This window comes from Polypterus senegalus, chromosome 3, assembly GCF_016835505.1.
Source record: "Polypterus senegalus isolate Bchr_013 chromosome 3, ASM1683550v1, whole genome shotgun sequence".
Lineage (NCBI taxonomy): Eukaryota > Metazoa > Chordata > Cladistia > Polypteriformes > Polypteridae > Polypterus > Polypterus senegalus.
The window spans coordinates 32,703,596-32,731,223 of NC_053156.1; the positions used below are offsets into that span (position 1 = coordinate 32,703,596).

Consider the following 27,628-nt stretch of genomic DNA (forward strand, 5'->3'; position numbering starts at 1 on the left):
CTCACCTCATTCTCATTTTCCTCTGACAACATCAGCCAGGGGGAGGGGATACACAAGAAAATAATTTTTTTGGCACAAAGTTCTCATCTTGTGTGAGAGCAAAATCACTTAGAGAACAGTGGATAGGAGCAAATACAAGTTTGTGAAGAAAAAAGGAAACAACACGGTAAGTGTAAAGTTTTCTATTGTTTTGGTCTTTTCTGCCCACTGCTCTCAGGCAATTCAATGCTTCCAACTGATGTACATGTTAAATTTATCTTTATTTATTTACTTATTAATTGATTGATTGGCTGTATTATTTGTCTTGTGAGTTTGTATCCTTGTTTTTTATGCTTCTGCTACTGTATGCTTTAGAATTCCCCCATGAGATTAATACAGTTTATCTAAACTCTAATCTAATCTAAAACCAATCTGCATTTTATATCTGTTTCAACTTTGAAGAAAGAAAGAAAGAAAGAAAGAAGTGTTTGAGTTTTAGATGTCTTATGTTAATAACAAGCAATACAAAAACATCAAAAAAGACTAATCTCTCTGCAATGTGTAAATACGTACTGTGCCTTACTTTCATGAAACAAGAGTTTCAATCACAATATAAAAATGAGTTCATCATTACAAACTATATTCTTTGTATGTATGCCATTGCTCTATAAAATTCTGGAAATTGTGGGTCATTTTATAAAACATGTAATCGAAACATCAATCTCTTTTCCAGTTGTGCCCTTCTGTTAGAGAAGCTTCTTCTTTTTGCCCACGTACACCATCAGCATGGCGCTGCCAGATCTGAACTCTAGCGTGGCGAATTGCTTCTGTACTGAAGTGACTTTAGCTGCGGGTGGAAGTCCAATTTTACTTATGGTGCCAAGCAGAGTTGCATGTTCCTGCTGCTGTATGCATCTGAATGATCAAATTGGATTAATAAAGTTTATCTAATCTAATTTGTATTTGTCGAGGGCCAAAATCAGAAATTCTTTTTTTTTTTCAAATAATTGATTGATTCCAATTTGGTTATTAAAACAGAATAAGTAAGTGGTTTGCATCAGATGAGTGATTCTGTAGCTGATTATAACTAAATTATTAGCTTAGAACAAGTAAGTAGGCAGCCGAATAAGCAGCTATCTTTAGCCTCATGAATTTCGCCAAGTGGAAAGGAGACTGCATCTCTGATTGAGAGGCCACTTTCATTTATTTCAATAACCCTAAGACAGTTTCTTGAAACCTAGAGGAATGTGACACCTTTTATGAGGGCGGAAAGTCCAAAACCATACAAATGTACACAAATAATTGCATTTAAGCTTGTTTTGTTTTATGTGTACAAATCCAGACCCCACAGGGGGATTTACCATACATAAAAATGCAGTTACATGTTCTTTTAGATAAAATATCTGTAACATTTAAATTTGCTACACATGAAAGCCTTAACTTCATCTTCACCTGTGGGCAAGATAGCATTTTGTAGACCCGTACCGTGTAAGAACATTATGACATAAGAAATTTGACAAACTATTGAAGTCCATTCAGTCCATCAAGCCTGTCCCAATATCTCATCCCGATTCTTCTTAAAGGTTGTCAAGGTTTCTGCTTTAACTGCATCTCTTGGTAATTGCTTCCAGAATCCCACAACTCTTTGCACTTCTCCTTAATTTACACTGATATGCTAGAGTATGTGATTCACGGTTAAGTTGAAAAAATGTTGCTGGACCTACTTTATCACTGCTTTTGAGGATTTTAAATACCTGAACTAGGTCCCCACACAATCCCTTCTACTCAGGACTAAACAGGTTTAATTTTCAAAGTCTATCTGAGTAGGTCATGTGTGTAGATCTTCCACTTGGTTGCTCTAACTGCATGGCTTCAAGTGCTGCTATGTCTTTCTTGGTGTGGTGACCAGAACTGCACACAAACTGCACATCTTGTGTTTGTAATATATGTTCATTTTGCCCACATGCAGTACTTTACACTTTTCTACATCAAACTGCATTTTCCAGGTGCTTGCCCGCTTCTGAAGATTGTCATTTTGCTGCTTCCTCAGTGTCTATCATTCCTCCAGTTTTAGTGTCATCTGTGAATTTCACATGTTTACTAATTATACCAGAATCAATGTCATTAATATAAATCAGAAAACGTAATGGTGCAAGGACTGACCCCTCTGGGACCCTACTGAAGACCTCACTCCACGTGGAGCATTCTCCTCTTATCTGTATTCTTTGTCTCCTGCTAGTTAACCAACTACAGATCCAGTTTTGTAGATTACTTCTGATGCCTACAGCTTTTGATTTTAAAATGAATGCTTTGGTGTAAGATGACTGAGTCAAATGCTTATAAGACTTAATATGGAAGTTTTGGGGTAAAAATAATGTGTTAATTTCAGTGTAATTTTCTTGTACATCACAAATAAGTGCATTGATAACCTTTTCAATGCTGGTGTTTTGTGTATGTTTTAATCTTTCATATTTTATCCTTGTTAAATGTAAAGTTTGTGATGGGAGGCCACTGCACATGTTATTGTTGTCCAGTAACAGTAGTTAATAAAGAACTGGTGCTTAGACCTATTGTCCCATATCAACAACATCCATCTTCACACTGCTGGTGTCCAGTAACTACACAATGGACCGCACGGCTGAGTGAAGATTCACAACTGGTATCTGGCCCTCTGGGGACTCCTCAGATCCTGTAAAGACCCCACTGCTCTGTGTATACAGTATTTCAAGCTTCATTTATAGTTTTCATGCAGAACACTTCTGTCATCAAATTCTTCAAACTGAAAAGTCTGTCCTAAGGCTATGAATGTTGAAAGGTATCTATCATTAAATAATTGAGATTATGTTAGGTTTATTAAATAGGCATTGTTACTCCATGAACTAAATATACATCAGAGAACAATGGAAAAATAACATGTTTCATCAAGTACATTTAAATGCAAATTAAGCATGAATACATTGATATACATTTCAGTTCAGGCTGTATGATAAAATAAGATAACAGGTGAACTAAGCTGAACGGTTTCAACGAAAAAACATACAACGTTTATTCTAAAAAGAGAAAAAAAAAACACATTTAATAAACGTCACCTGTGGTGGGTTGGTGCCCTGCCCGGGGTTTCTTTCCTGCCTTGTGCCCTGTGTTGGCTGGGATTGGCTCCAGCAGACCCCCATGACCCATGACAAACAAAAAAAAAATCTCCAGTTAGGCTAGAGAATAAAACAAAATCTGCAGGGGTTCCAAGGCCAAAAGACCGTACAGCCCCTAATGGGCCTTATACCTAACATAAAGGTTCCTGAATCAGTCCTCTTTGCTTTTATGCTTCACGTGATAGTATTTAATAAAGTTGGTCTCGTGGACAGCTGAATCACTTGCCTTCATTCCATCATCTAGGGGGCTGCATGGTACCTCGATCAGATAGTAATGGTGCAAAGCGCTACCACAGAATAACAAGAAAAGACAGCAGAGAAAAGTGGAGATTATTAAAGACTGAAGATCGCTGAAGAATATGATAATTCTATGCCTAAAGTGTAATAGGAATACAACTAAAATGTAGCTACAAGAAAGTCAAATTGAAGTGTTTTTTTTCTAGGAGGTTTTTTTTTTTTTTGGAATAAAGTTGATTTGGCGAAGGTACAAATGCCACAATTTGAAATAGAGGTAGTCGAATCGATCGCAGACATTGACAAAGTCTGTAAGAGGCACTCTTTCTGATCTCTTGAATGCTTTCGTCTGGCAAGAAGCTGTTGAATCTGCATCTCTAGGGATTCCAGTTCTTCACAAAGATGTTGAAGCTTCGGGTCAGCCATCTTGAAAGTGAATCATATAGTTACATATAGTAAACATTTTCTCCTCTAAAGAAACTACATAACCCATATTTATATTTTACTAGCAGAATACCCGCGCTTCGCAGCGGAGAAGTAGTGTGTTAAAGAAGGTACGAAAAAGAAAAGGAAAAATTTTAAAAATAACGTAACATGATTGTTAATGTAATTGTTTTGTCATTGATATGAGTGTTGTTCTCATATCTATCTATATATATATATATATCTATATATATATATCTATATATATATATATATATATATATATATATATATATATGTTGTTCTCATATCTATCTATATATATATATATATCTATCAATCTATATATATATATATATATATATATATATATACCCGCTTGGCAGCAGAGAAGTAGTGTGTTAAAGAAGGAAAGAGAAAGAAAAGGAAACATTTTGAAAATAACGTAACATGATTGTCAATGTAATTGTTTTGTCACTGTTATGAGTGTCGCTGTGATATATATATATATATATATAGCAAAATACCCGGGCTTCGCAGCGATGTCATGTGTTTAAGAAGTTATGAAAAAGAAAAGGAAACATTTTAAAAATAATGTAACATGATTGTCAAAGTAATTGTTTTGTGTATTTGGCAGCGCCACAAAGTTGTTTTCGGTAGCTGCATCAGAAAATGTACCACAACGTCTGACATGCCTCCTTTTTACTGTTTTCTCACAGCTTGCATTGCTGCTGTCATATATACACACACACACACACACACATACATACATATATATACACATACATATCTTCATATCTACATATCTATATACATATCTACATATACACATATATATATATATATATATATATACATACCTATCTACATCATATATACACACACATACATACACACACACACAAATTATATATATGTGTGTATGTATGTATGTATGTATGTGTGTGTGTGTATATATATATATATATAATGTAGATAGGGGTGTGTGTGTGTGTGTATATATATATACACATACATACATATATATACACATACATATACTTGTGTGTATGTTTGTATGTGTCTATATGTGTGTGTATAGATTTGGTTACTGAGTGCAAGGGAAAAATAATAAAATATAGTCTATAAGTTATTAAACAGTAAAACATTAACGTTTCAAGAAGTACAGGTACACTGATCACTACTGGAGTGGTTATGGTAAACTACATTTTAAAGACTGTGTAACACAACAGGTAAGTAACTAACAGCAGCTAAAATGTATATGGATCATCTCTCGGTAGTAGATCCCTTTTGAAAGGTGCTACACGACGGCTGTGGTATAGAAATTACATTTTCTATGTGAACGTTCAAATGTGTGCCTCTGGTAATGTGCCTTACCGGTATTTAAAGAAAATTAGTTTTGTGTCCTCTGCAGTGTTAAGAGAGAAAGGCTTTGGTTTGGGATAAAAGGAAAAAAGGTGTAAAGAAAGTAAAGTTGCCTTTTTCTTTTATGTAGTATAGAGAGATGTGTTCGCTGACGTTATGACCGCCTTTTGGGGACAGTCGCGGTGGGTCTTGTGTAGACTGGTGAGACGTCCCGCCATTAATCGGCTGTGATGGCACTGTCAGTCCTGCACTCGTGTGCGTGTCTTCATAATCCGAGGTGAGGACCTCATAATCGTATACGTGCAAAAGAAAGTGTGAATCGCCTTAATATTATTTTGCCGTGGTGTAGAAAAGGGGTCCCGTGTTTGCACTTGTCTGGGCTATAGCGCAGGGGGAGGATGAAAAAAATTAAAAGTGCTTAGTTTGAATTAAGGCAGAAGCGCAGTCAGCGTCTCAAATCCTGGCACTGCTATGCGCGCGCGCCGGCTGCTCGACTTTTGCTGGCCATCAGACCCCAGTTTTTGCAGACACGCTCATGATATCAAAAATCTCAGCTCTTTGGAGGTAATTATATATATATATATATATATATATATATATATATATATATATATATATATATATATATATATATATATATATATATAGCAAAATGCCAGCGCCTCACAGGAGAAGTAGTTTATTTTAATAATAATATTAGTTTTAATAATAACGTAACATGATTGACATTGTCTTGAGTGTTGCTGTCATATATATGCCTGCCTAAATAAGTCACCCTCGCTTTGCTCTTACTTTTTTACCATTCATTTAATCATGGCTAATGGCGGAAAAATTATAAAATGGAAGGAGGATGGCTTTACCAAAACAATTATTGATGGCAATCGATTATTCATAAAGCTTGAATTGGTGATCTGTTTTTCTGTGTTAACCTCATATTTTTCATACTTCTTCTCAAACTAAGGTGGTGCGAGGGTAAAATGAATCGGGATGCGCTGATCAATGTAATCGGTGTACCAGGAAATCATGCATTGACAAAAGCTCCCTGTGCTTGTAATGCAAAGTGTGATTAAATGCATTATTTTTTAACGCGTTATGGAGCACATGCATCGAAGCTTCTCAGCTGTGCTTGTGCTAAGAAAAGGAAAGATTTTAAAAATAACGTAACACGATTGTCAATGTAACCTTTTGTAAGTAGTGCCTGGAGGATTCAGTGTGGAGAAACTCTAGAGACAGCGTGTGTATTAACTTGTGGATTTTTCTGGGAGTATTTGGTGGCAGTGTGACGGTTGCTTGAAGACGGCGGAGCTCAGCTCAGACCGAAATGAGGTAAATGGGAGGGGAGATGATGACGTGACTCCCCCACCCGCCTTTAACTGTCAATCCCCACAAACACAGTCTCGAATTTGCATAAGCACACCCCTTCACCTACAATTTTAACTTAGTTACAAAGTGATCAAAACTGTCGTTTATATCCTGCGTCCTCTCATTAAACTTGTATCCCGCATTACCTGTGGGCATGTGAAACGCCAGCGGTAGCCTGTCTATGAACTTAATTTAAAGTTTAGGTTTACACTGTGCTTTCCGAGGTAGCAGCACTCATGAATATGGTAGTATATGTCACTCGCTCGCTTCTTATTGTTTCGCTGCCTTCTCAATTATATAATGCATGTTTTCTTAAGCGCTTTTTGGAGGTCTTCCTGGTTTTCTACGCACTGCGTTGACAGTCAGTTCACGTGATTATGTGGGAGGCGTGATGATGTCACACGAAACTCTGCCCCCCACGTCATTCCAGCTCAACTCCATTACAGTTAATGGAGAAAAATACCTTCCAGTTATGACCATTAGGCGTAGAATTTCGAAATGAAACCTGCCCAACTTTTGTAAGTAAGCTGTAAGGAATGAGCCTGCCAAATTGCAGCCTTCTACCTACACGGGAAGTTGGAGAATTAGTGATGAGTCAGTCAGTGAGTGAGTGAGGGCTTTGCCTTTTATTAGTATAGATCTGTATACACTGGTACAACAGCCCCTTCACTTTATTACAGTTCCTTTCAAATTGCACCTTGTAGAGCTGCTTCATTGTCAGCTGATATCTCTTCAACACTCCATTTATCGTGCTGAGGCTAATAGGGTTTATATTCTCAAAAATGTTATTGTCCTCCAAAACTGTGCTTGGCATACATTAAAGTCTAAAAACATTGTTACTTATTACCATGCTGCAAATTTGTTGTTCTTGCTAAGGTTTCAAAAGGCATCTTCTTCCTCCAGCATGTGGTAGGTCCTCGTACCCTATACACTGTGTAATCACCCACATAGCTTGACATTGTCTCAGGGAAGAGCTGAGGAGCCAACTAGGCAAACTTATTTAATTTGTGAATTCAAATAAACAAGTGCACAATGATACTGCATAAACGTAAATAAAACATAACACTGTCTGGCATTGTTTCAATACCTCCTAAGGCAATCTTTACAAATAAGCTCCTCCTAGAGTGGGACAATAATTGGGAGCCTCATTGCTTTGGGTCCAAGAAATGACTCTTTCTGGGGCTGACTGACTTTTATAAATTTGGAACTGGAAGGGGTCTTCTTTGTATGCTTCATATGCCCTCACTGGGTGTCTTCTTGGGACTATGTGAGCAAGAGAGAGAACACTTAGATTCAATACCCACTCTTATCCTGGAGTGGTATTACTGCTTGGTTTGAGGCCTGAAGAAGCGCACAACTGCAATTCACAAAGTGCCTGAATGCCTTCTCTTTTTCTCTCTCCATCCACTCCTCCCATGCAAGCTTTGTCCTTCTTCCACCCAACTCCAACACATCTAAATGAGGTTCAGTGGCTTCATTTATGTTGGACTAGGCAGCACTTCAGGTGCTAAGTCATAGCCCAATTGAAGTACTTTAGGGTCAATCAGAAGTCTCATAAAGTAAGGATAATGAATCCCTGCAACACCCCCTGGAGGCACTCACAGAAGCCAACAATGCAGCCCTATGGGATTACAGTTCCCAGAATGCATTGCAGGTGTCTACACAGGTAGCGTCACCCAGGGAGGCTGCCACCTATTGTGTCGAGGGAGCACATAGTCCTGTTGTCTCCCCCTGTCCTTCCACTACACTGGTCTACATCCAGGCCAGGAATCTTGCCCCATCCCAGCCAGGACACCCACCCACGCATGCCGTCCATCACATACATCATGCCTACATTATCTAACTTGTTTAAAAAGAACTGCCTTTGACTCAAATAGATATGCAGTCAACCAAATAAATAAATAATTTTCTGTTATTTCAATATCGTTAACAGAACTTGTGTAGTTTTCCAGAATTTTCAAACGTATTATTGTGAGAGTTAGGTGTTTTTATAACTTTGTAATCTGAACAGTTTATGATATTTGACTTGGAATGTGATGTAAATATGTAGCAGTACTGTTGCAGTTATATTTTATGGTATGTCTGGCTCCATCAAGCTTAAATGTCAAAGTCTATCCATGGTCATAGCATCGCCATTCATCTTTCATCCTCTCCCTCCTCCACAAACAGGTTGTTGCTGTAATGGGCTACAACTCAGCATTATAAAGAAAATAACATTTTGGTGTGTAACTTAGAAAAGGCAGAATTTCTGGAAAATTCTGCTACAGGTTATTGCTGATGGCTATCTACAGGACATAAATATGTATCTGTCTTGCTAAAGAGTCACCTGCTTTGAATAGTCAGACTGCTTTGACTTAGTATCTCATCTACATACAATGTGGGGATACAGAACTGTCTGCTTCCTTGGAAAGTTGGTTTCTAATCAAGGACTCAAAGTAAATGTGTTTACACTATTTGTTATGCAGAGGAAATTGGCTTGCACCATTGTTTTCACTGATTGCCATGTTGATCTATGCAGAAACTGAAGTATATATATATTTCTGGAAAAAAGAGAACAGAGAAGTATGGTTTTAGACTTGGGACTGCTGTCTGTTTCTTTTATGCTTTACACCATATTGCTGTGGCTACACCCTGCAGCAACAGTGGCTTGTACCTTGCCCAGGTTCCCCTAGGCCTGAGGTCGGTAACATTGCTATGCTTTAATGTTTGCCTGAGCAGGTTCCTCCAGTGTTCTGAAGGTGTACAAATTCAGTGGCACACTGTCTCTACAGATGTGTTTGTCAATACCCAAAATCAAGTATCATCTAAGCTGTTATAACTTTCCACTTTGATAATGAAGTAGTACATTTTGAAGATTAAACTAAACATTTTCAGGGAAGTGCTTTGTTTTGCAGGTGAACTAAAATGCTGAGCTGTGACATATAAACTGTATTTAGAAATGCGTATACAGGTGTAAGAACATAAAGACAGTTTCAGGAGCTGTGGCAAAGAAAGTGAGGAAATCTGTAACAATCATTACACATAATTAAAAAAATAAAAAAAGGAAGCACATCTTAACACAATAATGCTGTCATAAATAAAAGATACCTTTTATTAAGAAAGAAAGAAGGAACGAAAGAAAGAAAGAAAGAAAGAAAGAAAGAAAGAAAGAAAGAAAGAAAGAACACTTAATCCAGTTCAGGGACATGAGAGTTGGAACTTGCAGTGTCTTGTCAGCAACACGCGTCAGACTTAGATGAAGGGCAAAGTCATCACAGGGCAAAGGAGAGACACGTTATATTAGACTGATGAATATTTAAGGTACTATATAAAGGATGGGTATATAAATAGAGAGATAAATATGAGCTATTTAATATTATAGATAGATAGATAGATAGATAGATAGATAGATAGATAGATAGATAGATAGATAGATAGATAGATAGATAGATAGATAGATAGATAGATAGATAGATAGATAGATAGATAGATAGATATGAAAGGCACTATATAATAGATAGATAGATAGATAGATAGATAGATAGATAGATAGATAGATAGATAGATAGATATGAAAGGCACTATATGATAGATAGATAGATAGATAGATAGATAGATAGATAGATAGATAGATAGATAGATAGATAGATAGATAGATAGATAGATAGATAGATAGGAAACAGCTGAGGTAAAGCCATAGTAAAGCAACAGTAGGGTGGAAACCCAGCACTTGGAGAAAGCCAGGGGTTCCAGACTTCAGGCAGTCATTGACTGAGAAATGAACTTCAGCCAAGTTTTGAAAATAATCATTTTTTTATGTTAGTCTTTCCAAATATTTTTGAGTTCCTGAAAATGGGGGAACCATGTATAAAAATGCTGTCTTTTCTAAATGTCTCATACAATGCTTTTGTTAAATGTATTAAATTAAAAATGTAAGTCTACACTTCAATCACATCCTGGTTGCTTCATTTCAGATCCACTGTAGTGTTACTCAGAACCAAAATTTAGAAAATAGTATCATTGTCCAAATACTTATGGACCTAACTGTTAGATACTTCTCATCAAATTAACTGGAGCACTGGACAATGCAAAATCTGTGCTGACATATCTGTCTGTAAGTAACTTTTAGTATGGACACTTGAATGTTCCCCTACCCTTTGAATGTTCAGGAAACATGTCAGAATAGAATGACTTAGACAGTGATGTCAGTTGAGATTGCAAACAATTCTGGATTGTCATGAGATGCATGAATTTGCCTTCTGCACAAATAGTGATCATCAGCTGCAACACCAGACACACACCTGGAAGGTGCTGAAACTTTTGAGGAAGGGTGGAATGACACTGGTGAAGGGTGGAGTGTCAGTGGTTTTGTCAGTCTTGCCACCAACAACAGCTGCATTCTGAATACTGTGGATGTCAAGGAACTGAAAGCGGCCCTGTCACCCTCCTCTTTCTTTAGTTTGTTTAATGACAAAGTATCTCTTCTGTTGTTTTAGCTGATTATTGACAGCTCTGCTTTACTGATTATGGGCTAAGGTGGAGGGCTGTAAACCACTGGCCATGCCTACCTCTTTGTAAGCCATTTCACCCCACAGTAAGGTCTGCTAGTCTGGCACTACCCTATTAATTGGTTTTGACTTGGCACCCAGCTCTGCCAATATAAGCTTTTGTCCCTGCTACCACATACTTTCTTAAGAGAGTTTTGAGAATTTTATGACATTGTATGCTTTTTGTCTCAAAATGTGTTTTCTCTATAAGACATGACTATTGATTAGGACGCTTGCCTTTTTTTTAATTAATTCAAATGAAAGAAGGAATAATTTTAACAAGTGTGTGATATTACATGGAGTGAGAAAATGTGCTGATAAGGTGGTGGAGGTAGACAAATGTAAATACTTAGGTTCAACAGTCCAAAGCAATGGAGAGCGCAGAACAGAGGTGAAGAAGAGAGTTCAGGCAGGATGGACTGGGTAGAGAAGAGTGGCAGGAGTGATTTGTGAAAGAAGAGTACCTGCAAGAGAGAAAGGGAAGGTCTATAAAATGGTTGCGAGACCAGCTATGCTGTATGGTTTAGAGAGAGTGGCATTGATGAAGAGACAGGAAGCAGAGCTGGAAGTGGCAGAGTTGAAGATGCTACAATTCTCATTCGGAGTAACAAGGGTAGACAGGATTAGGAATGAGTATATTAGAGAGACAACACAGGTACAACAGTTTGAAGACCAAGTGAGAGGGGCGAGATTGAGATGGTTTGGACACGTGCAGAGGAGAGATGAGGGGTACATCAGGAAAAGAATGTGGAGGCAAGAGTTAAAGACAAAGGCCAATGAGGAGGTTTATGGATGTGGTGAGGAAGGACATGAAGGCAATCGGTGAGGCAGAACATGATGTAAAAGACAGGGATAGATGGAGACGGATGATACACTGTGGTGACCCCTGAGTGGGAGCAGCCGAAAGAAGAAGTATATGTGTTGACTCAAACAGGCATTACTCATAGGAAAAATGTACAGCTCAAAGGTTAATCTTTGATGGCTCATGAGACATATAAGAGATTCTCATTTTTCTTTCATTTAAGAAACAACTTTGTGATAGATGTTTCTTCTAAACTTACTTTGGAGGAACCGTTTTAAGCAAAAAGGAGACATGAGATATAACTGAGGTAAAACGAGTCAAATTTGGTTTGAAAAGCATGGCATATTTTATGTGATCTCTTTCTAGTCTTGTTTTAAACTTCTTCAAGGCTTCATATTATTGACTGATATCTTGATTCAAGGTGACTTACAACACTTAAGACACACTCAGTTACATTTCTTTTTCCACTTGGAGCGCAGGCAGATGAAGTGACTTGTTCACACAGCATCTATAGTGGGATATGAACCCACAACCTTGGGATGTGAAGCTAAAAGTCTTAACTGCTATGCCACACTGCCTGCCTTTACTTCCAGACTGACTGATGTATTTAGTGCACAGCAATATAAATTAGAACAACTAACAAATAACCAATAAGATGCTGCAGATGTTTTATCAGACGGTTGTGGTGAGCACCCTCTTCTACGCGGTGGTGTGCGCAGTGGTGGAGTATGTGGCCACCATTGACTCTTAGGAAGGACCTTGACTTGGATCGTTTTCAGAGTTAGGTAAAGTGAGCACAGATGGCATCCCCTCTAACCCCAAGTGAGCAGTATACAGCGGAAGCACTGGCATGAATGTGTGGCCAGGCAGTGCACATGGCAATGACAGCATGTAGACCTATGAACTCACACCACAAGCCACTTTATATGGTAAAAACTAAAACAAACCTCCTTCTGTAACACCATTGTTTATAGTTTATTGATAATTACATAATTATGTGGCAACCTGACTGGCAAAGGGAGATGTTGCTAAGACCTAGTTCAGACTTTCACAGATTAATTTGAAAACGCGACTTCTCTTCAGCCTTTCAGTCCATGATAAAATGGCATTTTTAACCTCTGAAAACCTATTACTTTAAAAATGCTCTCCAAAATGTGTACATTTGAAAATGCTGACTGTAAATATCATGTGATCAGGCTCTGACTTCGTTTCTACTGATAATTTTCTCTGTAATCCAGTGGTTCTCAACCTGTGGGGCGGGCCCCCCTAGGGTGGCACGAAGTAGCAAAAAGGAGGGCGCGACGATGTGAAAAGAAGAAAACAAGAATCAAAAATATGAAAAAAAAACATGTGTTGAAACCAAAACAAATTAACTTAAACTACATTCTGATACTAGAACAATAATAATAGAGTTAGATAAATGTCGATAAAAGTTAAGTAGGTATAATAAAATATGCATGTACATTTCAAAAAAATGTTAGGGGGGCGCAATTAAAATTGTTATGAAAACTTGGGTCGCAAATACTTAAAGGTTGAGAAACGCTGCTGTAATCCCATCCTTACTCTGGAGATTGTCCTCTACCAGCTTTTTTTGCATCAGTGGACATTTAATTCCCTCGAAACACTCATTTTTTTTGCTATATTTGTTTTTTCAGAACTCCCAGTCTATATTTTCAAAAGCTTTGGAAACTGTATACTCACTTTTAACCTTTAAAAGGAGTGGCACTTCATTGTTTGTCCCAACGAAATAAGTCTGTTTGGTTTCTGTCCCCCTTCTTTTGAGATTTTGATTTAGTTTGTGTTTGCTTTGGAAACAAATGGTATCCTTTAATGATAAACTACCTAGGAACAAACCTTTCTGCAGCCTTTACTAACTTTTGTATCGTTTTTGCTTTGCATTTTTACTACTAATTTATTTTTTTGCATTTTTTTAGGAGTCCTAATGGCCAATGTAATTCAAGCACAGCCGTCCGCTTTGATTGTTCAAACTTCTCATCAAAGTAACTGGAGCACTGGACTATGCAACGTCTGTGCTGACATATCTGTCTGTAAGTAACTTTTAGTACTGACACTTGAATGTTCCCCTACCCTTTGAATGTTCAGCAAACATGTCAGAATAGAATCAATTAGACATCTTGTCGGTTGAGATGGCAAACAATTCTGGATCGGCATGAGATGTACAACCTTGCCTTTGGCACAAATAGATAGATAGATAGATAGATAGATAGATAGATAGATAGATAGATAGATAGATAGATAGATAGATAGATAGATACGAAATGCATTATATAATTAATAGATACATATAACAGTTATTAAATGAGCCCTGAGGCGTATCCCAGACGCACATGTTTGATAACAGATGGATATGAAAGGAACTATATAATAGATAGATAGATAGATAGATAGATAGATAGATAGATAGATAGATAGATAGATAGATAGATAGATAGATAGATACGAAATGCATTATATAATTAATAGATACATATAACAGTTATTAAATGAGCCCTGAGGCGTATCCCAGACGCACATGTTTGATAACAGATGGATATGAAAGGAACTATATAATAGATAGATAGATAGATAGATACTTATAAGTTGCAATTTCACAGTATTGTCATTAGCTTAGTTTAATGCATATGGCTTCAGTGCGTGGTAAGATGTCGTCTAGATCAGCTCAGTAAAATTCAGTTTTCAGGAAACAAGACCACCACAGCTGAGGCATGACTTATTATAGAGTATAAATTACCTTAAATAGCACTCCCTGAGTAGTGCAGTCTTCTCAGTCTGTTTCTAAACATGCTCCTTTGCTTAGCTAAAACCTCATCCAGGGGGTGAGAGTCATTGTCCAGGTTAGTAAGCAGTTGTCTGAGTGACCGTCTGTTCTACCATTTCCTCCAGTGAGTCCAGCCTGACTACCAAGATTGGACCAGCCTTTTCAATCAGTTTGTTTCAGTCTGTTAACATCACCTCTACCAGATAGATGACCTTCCTGAGGTCTACCATTATCTCCTTTGTCTTACTGATGTTGAGTTGCAGGTGGTTCAATTTGCACCATTCAACAAAGACCTCCACAAGTGTCTTGTATTTGTCCTCCTTCCTATCATTGATATACTCAACTATGGCTTTGTCATCAAAAAAAGTTCTGCAGATGTGACATTGTATTTAAAGTCTGAGGTGTACAGAGTAAACAGGAAGGGAGTCAAGACAGTTCCCTGAGGATCCCCTCATGACCATTTTTGATACACAGTTCTTAAGCTGCACAAATTTTAGGTTACCATTAAAGTAGTCCATTATCCAGGACACAGGGTAGAATCAATGTTTATTTGCAGGAGCTTCTCGCCCAGCGGTTTGAGCTGTATGGTGTTGAATGCCCTACCAAAGTCAACATACAGTATCCTCATCCTGGTACCCTTTTTCTCCAGGTGTAAGCAGACTTTCTTCAGCAGACAGATGACAGAATTGCCCACCCTTATGTGGTCCTGATAGGTAAACTGTAGAGGTTCCAGTGCTGTTCTGAACTGGGGTTGCAAGTGAGCCAGTATTAGCCTTTCCAATGTCTTTTTTAATGTATGAGATTAGTGCTACCAAGTGATAGTCATTTAGAATATTCATCTGCAATACCACACAGGACGCTTTCATACAGCTGGAACTCTTTGAATCATATGATCAGAATCAGATCGAAGATATGCTGAAAAGCTATCACCTGGTCGCCCAGTGCACTCCTTCAATACCTTGACGTTAACACAATCAGGTCTGGCAGCTTTGTATTGATGGAGTTTTTATAGTGTTTTTCTTCACCTGGTCTGCTGTGCTAGGAGGTTGGAAGGATGGTGGGTATGTAACTGGTGCGTGAAGATGGAGATGCTGGGCCCATCATTTCCAATCATGTTTGCTCTTTTTAATTCATGTCCTTTTATTAAAGTTTTCCCTACCATAGTATTCTTAACAAACTTCAGATGAACCTGCAATGGCAAAGCCATAGATGAGTGGTTCTCAAACAGTATGTCTCTATTTTGGCTTGAGAAATATTGTAACCTGATTCTACCAAGGACTTCGTCATTGCATATACTGTCCATCCATGATATCTTCAAGTTCTTTCTCTAAACCCAAACCTCAAATGCTTCAACACAATTATATATAGTCTACGTCAATGTTAACAATTCCACACCATACAGAAGAATGCATCTGACTATAGAGGGAACTCTGGAACACTGCATATCACCCCCTTCTCAGAAGAGTTAAATATGTTTTATGCTCATTTTGAGGCGAGTGCCACCGCCTGTGCTGAGAAACTTTCCACCGTCAACGATGTCATCACACTTTCTGTCTCTGAAGACTATGTATTCAGGACTTTTATGCCAGTGAATATTTGTAAAGTGGCTAACCCACATGGCATTTCTGGTCAAGTTTTCTGATTCTGTATGCATATTTGTGGACAACCTTCAATTGTTCTTTCTCCTTTTCTCTTGTCCCTTTAAGCTTGAAAATGTCTATCATTGTCTCCTTGCCAAAAAATAAAACAAAATAACATGTTTAATGACTGGTGTCCACTTGCCCTTACCTCCATTTTAAACAAAGGCCTTAAAAGATTGATCAGGCACATTTTTTGCTCTGTGCTGCCTATCATAATTTATTTGCTAATTGCTGCAGTAGACTTACTGAAACCATATCCTGCATTCTGCCATCTTGAGAAGAGAAACACAATGTATACGTGACATTGCTATCGTGGATTACAGCACTGCATTTAATATAATTGCCCCCTAAAAACTTAGTACCAAGCTCAGAGTCCTGGGTATAAACAGCCATCTGTGTAGTTGGATTCTAGGCTTTTTCATCAGAACAGGGTCAGGTGGTTGAAATGGGGAGCGGGAATTTACTTCCTCCCCTTTCAGCCTCAGTACAGGTCTTCCTGGGGTGTGTACTGAGGTCTCTTATGTATTCCCTTCACACCCACAACTGTATGACACTAACAGGTTCAATATCATTATAGCATTTGTGGCTGACACAGTGGTGGTTTTTAAGATCATAGTGCTAATTGAGGCCTTCTGAAAGCAGAGAGGAGAACACACCCATATTACCATTGATTGGATCATTACAGACAGAGCTAACAGTTTTACATTTCTTAATGTGCACATTACAGAGAACCTCATGTGAACTGTAAATACAGAAAAAGTGGTGAAGAAGGCACAGCAGCATCTCTTCTACCTCAAACAGACAAAATGGCTTGTGTCCCTGCATCTTCAGAACATTCTACTGTATCATCATTGAGAACACTCTAAGATGATGCATCACTGCCTGGGAACTGTTCTGCCGTCTATTATATAGCTCCTATTTATCTCTCTATTTATATACCCATCCTTTATATAGTGCCTTAAATATTCATCAGTCTAATATAACGTGTCTCTCCTTTGCCCTGTGATGACTTTGCCCTTCATCTAAGTCTGGTTTCGGCCTGACGCGTGTTGCTGACAAGACACTGCAAGTTCCAACTCTCATGTCCCTGAACTGGATTAAGTGTTCTTTCTTTCTTTCTTTCTTTCTTTCTTTCTTTCTTTCTTTCTTTCTTTCTTTCTTTCTTTCTTAATAAAATGTACCTTTTATTTATGACCATATTATTGTGTTAAGATGTGCTTCTTTATTTTTTATTATTTTGTTAATTATGTGTAATGATTGTTACAGATCTCCTCACTTTCTTTGACACAGTTCCTAAAACTGTCTTTATGTTCTTACACCTGTATACGCATTTCTCAATATAATTTATATGTCACAGCCTCAGCATTTTAGTTCACCTGCAAAACAAAGCACTTCCCTCAAAACTTTTAGTTTAATCTTCAAAATCTACTACTTCATTATCAAAGTGGAAAGTTCTCACAGCTTACATGACACTTGATGTCCAGTCACTGTAGCTCACAGGTAAGATCCATGAGTTTTTGGTATTGACAAACACATCTGTAGAGACAGTGTGCCACTGAATTTGTACACCTTCAGAACACTGGAGGAACCTGCTCAGGCAAACATTAAAGCAGGGCAACAACCTGTTTGTGGAGGAGGGAGAGGATGAAAGATGAATGGCGGTGCTATGACCATGGATGGACTTTGATATTTAAGCTTGATGGAGCGTCAAATATCATAAACTGTTCAGATTACAAAGTTATAAAATAAGTCTCACAATAATACATTTGAAAATCTCAGTTCTTTTTAAACAAGTTAGATAATGTAGGCATGATTTATGTGATCTATCTATCTATCTATCTATCTATCTATCTATCTATCTATCTATCTATCTATCTATCTATCTATCTATCTATCTATATATACTTTATATTTTATGCAGTATTAGGTCTCATACCAGTAGGTTCTAGGGCAGTATCTTTAATCAGACTATAAGGCAGCTATGTTTGTGTGCAGCTATGTTTGTATGATTTATGTGATCTATCTATCTATCTATCTATCTATCTATCTATCTATCTATCTATCTATCTATCTATCTATCTATCTATCTATCTATCTATCTATCTATCTATCTATCTATCTATCTATCTATCTATCTATCTATCTATACTGTATATTTTATGCAGTATTAGGTCTCATACCAGTAGGTTCTAGGGCAGTATCTTTAATCAGACTATAAGGCAGCTATGTTTGTCACTCAGTTGTACTCTGTATGTTGTGATGTCACAACTAATAGTTAAATAAATAAATACAGTATGTTGCCAGTTAAGATGTTGATTGCATTAAAGTGGTTTCATTTGACATACTCAATTCTGCATTTCTTGTCATTGCTGTGTTCCCCTTATACAAGTAAAATATTAAATATATTTGTTTATAAAATAGACATTTTTGCTTTTTGCACAAAGCTGTTTAAAATGGCTTTCAGCATACAAAGGCACTACAAAAAGTATGAGTTCTTGTTGCTTTATTTGATCGGAACATTAGAATAATCCAGACAAGAACAGATCATTCAGCCCAACAAAAATATCCACTTAATTCTCCCAAAATAAGTATAAGAGTTTTGAAAGTCCATAAAGTCTTACTGCCTACCACACTATTTGGTTACTTATTCCACGTGTCTGTGGTTCTCTGTGTGAAGAAAAATGTTTCTATGAAATTTAACCTTAACAAGTTTCCATCTGTTTCCCTGTTTCTTGATTAACTCATTTTAAAATAATTGTCTTGATCTATTCTGTTAATTCCCTTAATAATTTTAAACACTTCCATCAAATCTTTTTTTGCTTGAACTGTAAAGACTCATCCCTTTTAATATTACATCATAATTCATCTCCTGTAGCTCTGGAATCAGCCTAGTCACTCTTCTCTGGACCTTTTCCAGCACTGCTATGTCCCTTTTGTAACACAGAGACTAAAACTGCATACCATACTCCAGATGAGGCCTCACCAGTGCATTATAAAGGTTGAGTAGAACCTCCTTGGACTTGTACTCCACACATCAGGGCACTAAATAACCTGACATTCTGTTAGCTTTTTTAATGGCTTCTGAACACTGTCTAGCAGTTGAAAGTGCCGAGTCCACTATGACTTCTAAATCCATCTGATAAGGTGCACTTTTGACATTCAGGCCTCCCATTGTGCATTCAAACCTAACACTTTTACTTCCTAGGTGTAATACTTTACTTAAATTAAATTCCATCTACCACAAATCTGCCCAAGCCTAAATGCTGTCCCAGTGCATTTCTGATGATTCAACAAATACAAGATTATCTACCTATCCACCTAGCTTGGTATCATCTGCAAATGTAACCAGCTTGTTACTTATATTCTTATCTAAATAATTTATATATATATTAAAAATAGCAGCAGCCCTAACACTGACCACTGTGGAACAGCACATTTAACATCAGCCAGCTCTGAAGAGTTTCCTTACACCATCGCCCTGCTTCCTGTGTTTGAAAGTCAGGATAAATAATATCATATGCTTAATTTGATTATATACTGTTATTGCTTCCTCATAGGATTTCAACATGTTGGTTAAACATCACCTTCCTCTTTAAAGCCCTTGTTGACTGTTCAGTAAAACTCCTGTTCTTGCCATGTGTTGCTCAATCTTTTCCTTACTTTCTTTCATTAATTTACCTGTGGTGCACATTAAGCTTACTGGCCTATGGTTCCTTGGATCTGCTTGATTATCCTTTTTATATAACAGGATAATAGTTGCTATTTTCCAGTCCTTTGGAATTTCCCTGGTATGCAAGTAAATTCCTAAAAATATGTGTCAGGGATTTATATATGTACTCAGTAATCTCCTTAAGAACTCAAAGATAAATGTTATCTGGTCTCAATGATTTGATTCATTTCAACCTATTTAATCTAAGCAGCACTTCTCTCTCTACAATTTCCAGATCACTTAATACGTCCATAGTAGTCCATTTTACCATCAGGAACTTCAAAAAATGCAAGTTTAGAGCAACTTCTTTTTCACTGTCTGCATTTTCTAATTCTCCTTTATGATTCCTAATGCACTTCACCTCCTCCTTGACTGTATGTTAACTACTAAAATACTGAATAAATCTCATTGGATTGTCTTTCACATCTGCTACAGTATTTTCCTCTCTAACTGCCTTTTAGCTTTCCTTATCATATATATAAATGTCTACACATGGAAGTGTGTGAAAAGTGGAGTTGGGGTTAGGGCTCCACCTCCGCGGAAACAGAAAACTAAACGTATATGTGTGGAAGTGTGTGTGTCTCTTTGTCCAGCCTGGAAGTGCGAGGCTAATACAGCACGAATCTCAGAAAGCCAGCAAGGCAGCCCCAAGTTAACAAGTCGGAAGAAGACAGTGACTCTGTTGCCAAAGTAAAACCGTCAAGAAAAGAGAGAAACTCTTACGCAAGCGAGACGAGCACGTCAGCAAAACGAAACCTCTTAGGAGAGAGTAGTTCCCTCCAATTACCTGACATCCCGACATTTCAATTTTTACAGTGCAGGCTTACACAGCTAGTATCTTAATTTTGTATGCCTTACGATTCAAATTGGAGTTATTAGTGTTATGTGTCTAAAACACCTGTTGTTTTGTTCTTTGCACCTTCTTTTTCAATTCTTTATTAACCCACTGCAGAGCTTTTTTAATGTCCTACTAATTCCAAATTTAGGTATGTACCAGTCCTGCATAGTAAGAAAAGCATTTTTTAATCTGTTCTATGGCTCATCAACTGTGTCTACATTTAAAAACATATTCCAATTAATTCCCTTTAGACTATGCTGCCTCTGTTCAAAATTTTCTCTACCAAAGTTAAAACCTAAACTTAAACTTTGATACAAAAATTTACGCTTTATATGATACCAAAAATTAAACAAAGAGAAACAGATAAGTGGATTAAACTTCAATGGCATTTGCTAAGGAGTGCTCTTTGTCTCTTCTCTTTCCATGAAGGTTGCTGTGGATTGTTTTGTATGCCATGCCTACAGTGCCAAACTACCTCTAACTTTGGAGAGGGCTGCTGCTTGCCACTATTAGACCCCTGCATATTGTCCGGATCAAGCTTGTCTCCCGTGTCCCTGGCAATGAGAGCAGCCATTAGGGAGCGATATGGCATTCAGGTGAGATGGAATGGAGTGAGGTGCGGGAACAGGGCAGGTTCACAGGGTCATTAGACACACCTCGATGCATCATTAAGTTAAGTGTTCAGTATTTATACATTGGTGTAAAATTTAAACTGCAAGTACACGACTTATAAGTAAATTAAAGGAAGTCATTGTTAAATTTGATCCATCGTTAAAAAAGGATAAGTGTCTGTGTGTTTGACTGTGTGTCCATCCATTTTTTATTCACTCTATATGTACAGGGCGGCACGGTGGCACAGTGGGTTGTGCTGCTGCCTCGCAGTTAGGAGACCTATAGACCATAGTATTCTTGTAAATCTCCTAGACCTCAATGGCACCTTCTTGAATTAGTATTAGTGTTACTTAACAGGTAGAAAATTCTTTGTTAGTTGTGGTGATTGTAAGTTAGGAGACCAATGATATTGAATATGGTGTAAAAATAATAATAATGAAAAGTTGCATTTATAGAGCGCCTTTTACAAAAGTGGGCAGCACGGTGGCACAGTGATAGCACTGCTGCCTCGCGTTAAGGAGACCTGGGTTCACTTCCCAGGTCCTCCCTGCGTGGAGTTTGCATGTTCTCCCTGTGTCTGTGTGGGTTTCCTCCCACAGTCCAAAGACATGCAGGTTAGGTGCATTGGTGATTCTAAATTGTCCCTGGTGTGTATGCGTGTGTGCCCTGCAGTGGGCTGGCACCCTGCCTGGGTTTTGTTTCCTGCCTTGTGCCCTATGTTAGCTGGATTGGCTTCAGTAGACCCCCGTGACCCTGTAGTTATGATATAGCAGGTTGGATAATGGATGGATGGATGTTTACGTACAGCACTTTGGTCAACATTTGCTGTGTTTAAATGTGCTTTATAAAAGAGATATTGATTGATTAATTGTTTTGTAATTCCAACACATGGAGCACTGCTTGCATTAACACTCTTTTTTACGAATACCGTAGCAAATGGCATTTAACAAACACATACACATAGCAGGGTGCACTGCAAACATTAACGATGAGGCTTACTTTGATTATTTAGATTTCATCCCCTCTTTGATGGGGTGGCACAGCTATGGTAATGATAAGTTGTTTTTTAATGTGGTTTAAATGTTTTGCTAATAGCAGGAAAGGGCGCCGATGTTGAGGCACCAGTTGATTCAGATAAGAGGCAAACCCATCCTTCTATTTCCTGAACTCGATTAATTTACTGTCAAAGCCAATCTGAGCAGCAGTCAGTGCAAAACAGAATCCAACCCTGAAATAGGGTGCCAGTCCTCCATAAGAATACAAACTTAACACTCCAATTATCCATCCAGTTAGAATTTTTTAGTCACAGTGGTGGATGGGCTGAAGCTTGTCATGGCAGCATTAGACACGACCCAGGTCACTGGAACTTTGAAAAATTTATTTTTAAATATATTTCTATTGTAGGTATATCCCTTTGGCTTTACTTATGGTTAATCTTAGACAATCACAAATGGTTCCTAATTTTATTTTGGGCAAGCTGATGACCTTGATTAAATTATTCAGATATCTGTACATTTTGTAGAATGGTATCATTCTGCTTCTATGTACCACACTCTATGTTTAGAGTCTCCCTTTTCCTGGCCTTTAACTTCTGTCTTTCACCTTTGATCTCTGACGCCATTTTAAGCATTTCCTGATAATGAAGAACCTCCGGTTTAATTTAATTTATCAAGAATATCAAAGAAACGTAGGGACTATACATTCTGATGAACTATCCAGGATATTTTTTTTTGTTTGCATATACTGTACTGCTTACCACAAGCAGTGTAGATATTGTAATGCTCTAAGTTCAGGAGTGAGAGGGAACTGTTCCTGAAGTGGGCACAGACTGTTAGCAGAAGCAGAGATACCTGGAGAAGTCGGTCATAAAGGCAGCTCCTAAGAGTGTGGATTGAGAGTGCAGCTAGAGAACTTACTGAAGCACTGAAAACATGTCTCCCCGCTGGTAAATTCCATTCACTAGACAGACATGGCCACCATTGAGCCTTGGATATGGACACTGGCCATCTTACAGAGTCACCGAATAGTGTGGCAGTTGGGCTTCCTGTGTCCCCAGATGGGCCTAGTGAATTCATGCAAGTATGGAAGCTGCAGAAGACCTGAGTGGCATTAAGGAGCAGCCAGAGAAGTCAGTAGAAGGTCTGGCCACTGAAGAAATTAATGGTTCTTTTCAGGACTAACTACCGCTAGCTTTTGCTAATTCCATTCCTCTATTTCTGGCACCTTTGGGTCATTACATTGGTAATAAAAGTGGGATAAGATCTGACTATTACCCAAGATGGAGAGCAGGCTTAATACTGATACTGATGGACCCCCCAACCATGCTCAAGTGGGCTCACTTCTGGTTAGGCAAAACAGATCACCTCACACCTCACAAATTGCCCAGTGGACAGCCTTTGTGTTACAGTCTAGGACAAGGGTTTTGAGGGAAGTAGCATCCTTTGTCTGGACCTGAGGAGGACATGTTCCTCAGGAGGCCGCAGACTGTTGAAAATGTAAAGTCCCGGCATGTTGTAAAGCACTGCTGCCCTCCAGGACTGACTTTGCCCACCCCTGATCTAAATGTATGTGAAATGGATTGCCCTTTAAGATGTTAACAAGACTCTGCATGTACAATAATAATATATGCTTCACATAATTGATTTTGTTTGCTTACAAACATAAGCAAAATAAATTCTAGTGAATCTAGTAATTGTAACGTGATTGCAAAAGTTTTCATTGAAACTCTTTTTTTTTAATTTATTACTGGGAAATGTAATTAGAATACAGCAACGAGTTACCTTCAACACTGACTCGATTACAAATTAAATGAGTGATTTCTTAAATCTGCCATATACAAATGACTAGATATGGCAGAATTAAAGCACAAAGAAACCAGAAGTTCAATAAGTTCTGATATCATCCTGGTCATGACATATCTATTACTGGCGAGTCAAAAGCAACTGAACTTAGTTTTGTATTTACTACTCATCTACCAGTGAGATGATGAATACCACAAAGTGACAGAGACTGCCGATACTGTGAGACTGACAATATTCTTTCAGAAGGGTAACACTTGTTTTACTCTTGAAGTGACGTGCATCTGCCTTCCATGCTCTTACCTAACTAGTGCTGTAGCACAGGTTTGTGGGAGGATGCAGAATTGGTTCACGATGTTCAATGACTTTAATCTATATGATAAAATACTATTTTTAGTTTTTCACACACAGTGTCTAAGTGCTTATATCATGAAAGTGTCTGTTCTGTCTAGTGCTGGTCAGATGCAAAAGGTGGCATGGCTTTTATCTGAGCAGCTTGCAGATCTGTGTATAAATGAGAAATTCCAGAGCATTTCTTTAACCAGCATGGAGCACTGATCTGAATTTGAGAATGCTTTAGATGGTCTTTATACAGTCCAACCCACTTCAGCCAATCAGAGGTTCTGCATGTCTGCCTCTTATACTTAATAATCCATTCACTATTACAATACAATACAATACAATACAATTTGATACAAATCACACAAGAAGTGCTGCAATGGGCTTTAACAGGCCCTGCCTCTTGACAGCCCCCCAGCCTTGACTCTCTAAGAATACAAGGAAAAACTCCCAAAAAAAACCTGGTAGGGAAAAATGGAAGAAACCTCGGGAAAGGCAGTTCAAAGAGAGACCCCTTTCCAGGTAGGCTGGGCGTGCAGTGGGTGTCAAATAGGATGGGGTCAATACAATATAATAGACAGAACAGAACAAATCCTCAATACAGCATAAAAATAAAAATTTTAGAAGTACGGAGTAGAATTTAACAGTAGATGGTATCACATAATATGATTTGGATTTGTTTAGAGTCCTGGAGACCTCATCCATCAAGCTGCCTCCCCCATTTGGCCATTCCACAGCTGAAATAGCACTAATCCGATGAAAGGACCTCTCTTTCCCATGATTCCTGCAATCCTCCATCAGGGATGACTTTACCATAGGCAGGCAAAAACAACTTGGCAGGTGGGCCGTGGCACCAAGTACCACATTTGAGTACCGATAAGAGAAACAGAATAGGTGAGGGTTAGTAACAAATTATAACGATCATGTTACTTATGTTTTAGTGCTAATGACTAACAACAGAGATGCAGTCTGTACAGTTAATCAGCAGCTCTAGTCAGGGTGTGCTAAACTGAAGTAGTGAGTCTTCAGCCGGGATTTAAAGGCTGAGACCGAAGGGGCATCTCTTATAGAAGCAGGCAGACCATTCCACAGTTTAGGGGCCCTATAACTAAAGGCTCGACCTCGATTATTGGAATCATAAGCAGACCGGCATCTTGAGATCTTAATGAGCGCTCTGGTTTATAAGTCATGATAAGTTCAGACAAGTAAGCTGGACCTTGGCCATTTAATGCTTTTTTTACCAACATGAACTCTTCTGCTGCAACAATGTACGTATTTCCAAAATCAAAATAAATCTTTTTCTGTACCTAATTAACTGCAATAGAAGTTTGCTTTTGCGTTAAGTATTCAAGCCTTACATGTTAATACTTTGTTGAGAGCCATTTTGCTGCAATTGCAGCCTTAATTCTTTTGGTTAAAGGTTGTCCCAGTTTTCTTCAGCAGGAATTGTTTCCCATTCTTCTTGGCAGAATTTCTAAAGATCCCCAAGGTTGGTGGGATGGCACTCCTTTACACCATTCCTCAAATAGTGCCACAGATTCTCTGTAGGGTTAAGATCAGGGTTTTGACTTGACCATTCCAAAACATTCACCTTTGTGATTATGAGCCGTTCCAGTGTCGCTTTGGGTCACTGTCATGTTGAAAAATGAACCTTCTCCTGAGTTGTAGCTTCATTGCACGCTGGAACAAGTTCTCCTGCAATGCTGCGCCGTATTTTGTCCTTTCAACTATGACAAGATTCCCAGTCCCAGCACATGAAAAGCATCCCCATAGCATGATGCTGGCACCACCTAGATTTCACTGTAGCTATGGGGTTTATTGAGGCATGGCCAGTGTTGGTTTTATGCCACACATACCTCTTTGAAGTCTGACTAAAGAGTCCTATTTTGGTCTCATCTGACCATAAAACCTTCTCCCACATCTTAACTGGGTCTTTCTCGTGCTTTGTATTAACGGCCTTATGTGATTTTATATAGACCTTCTTAAAAATGACTTCTTTCTTACTATACTCCTGTACAGGCCTGTTTTATGGAGAGATCTTGAAATTGTGGACCCCCTGCACCTTCACTTCAGTTTCATTCAAAGAGCATTGCGGTTTTCTGAGAGTGATTGTTGGATTTCTAGTCGACTCTCTCTCCAGTTGATGTCTTGCTCTGATGTTTAGTTGTGAGGGATGGCCTGTTCTAGTAAGAGTCTGGGTGCTGTGATGAACCTTCTACTTTCTGATGATGGATCCAACAGTCCAAAATGGGACAATCAAAGTCCAAATTTTTTGTAGCCATTTCCTGCCTTGTGCATTTTAATGATCAGCAGAAAGCTACTTTGTCTTCATTTTTGCAGTGATTATCCAACAATGACTATGGTCCTTACAAAGGGGGATTTTTATAGCCAGAGAGATATGAAGAACTCACCAGTACTACCTAATTATGTTTTAATTGTGACTGTCACCTTTGTGTCGTTTGTGATTAATTTGTCATTTGTGTAAACCTGGAGCTTCCGAAGCACAGAGGTTTAAAGCACTATCTTTTGCGTTTTTCTTCTTCAATTAAATATCTATAGAAAATGATTTATTTTCACTCTGGAAATGTATTGTTACAGCATGAAATTTCACATTGAAAATACAGAATGGATGAATATATGTGAAAATCTTTTGTCATAGAGAAAATGCCAACGACTCTCAAGGGGATTGAATACTTTTGCACGTCACTGTAAGTATTCTACTCACAACGAGTCTCTAACCCTGTCTCTCTTTCCTTCACAGGGCTCCATCTGCGATGACTGCTGTGTTTTGTGCTGCTGCTTTTACTGTGCCTGGTGCCAGATGGCTCGCGAGGTTCAAATTCGCTCCAAACATGGTACCACTTATGTCGCTGTCAACCAAGTAGTCCGTTAGAGAATGAAAATGAATTCAAGAAGCATTTACAGATATGTGTATTTCCTCAGGCAGTGCTTATATTATTATTAAAAATTTTGATTTCCTATTCTACCTTTGAATTTTACCTTAGTAAAAAGAAACACACATAACAAGTAAATCAAAAAATGGCAGAACCAACTAATGCTGTATTCAGAAGGG

General features: G+C 38.2%; 1 protein-coding gene across 1 annotated transcript; it reads left to right on the forward strand.

Moving 5' to 3' along the window:
- LOC120524997 (cornifelin homolog A-like) lies at nt 1-27,541 on the forward strand. Its single transcript, XM_039746917.1, has 4 exons — nt 1-166; nt 13,775-13,888; nt 21,236-21,402; nt 27,317-27,541. The coding sequence occupies exons 2-4, from the start codon at nt 13,783-13,785 to the stop codon at nt 27,446-27,448; spliced, it is 405 nt and encodes a 134-aa protein (XP_039602851.1). The 5' UTR covers nt 1-166; nt 13,775-13,782; the 3' UTR covers nt 27,449-27,541.
- The last annotated feature ends 87 nt before the right edge of the window (nt 27,542-27,628 follow it).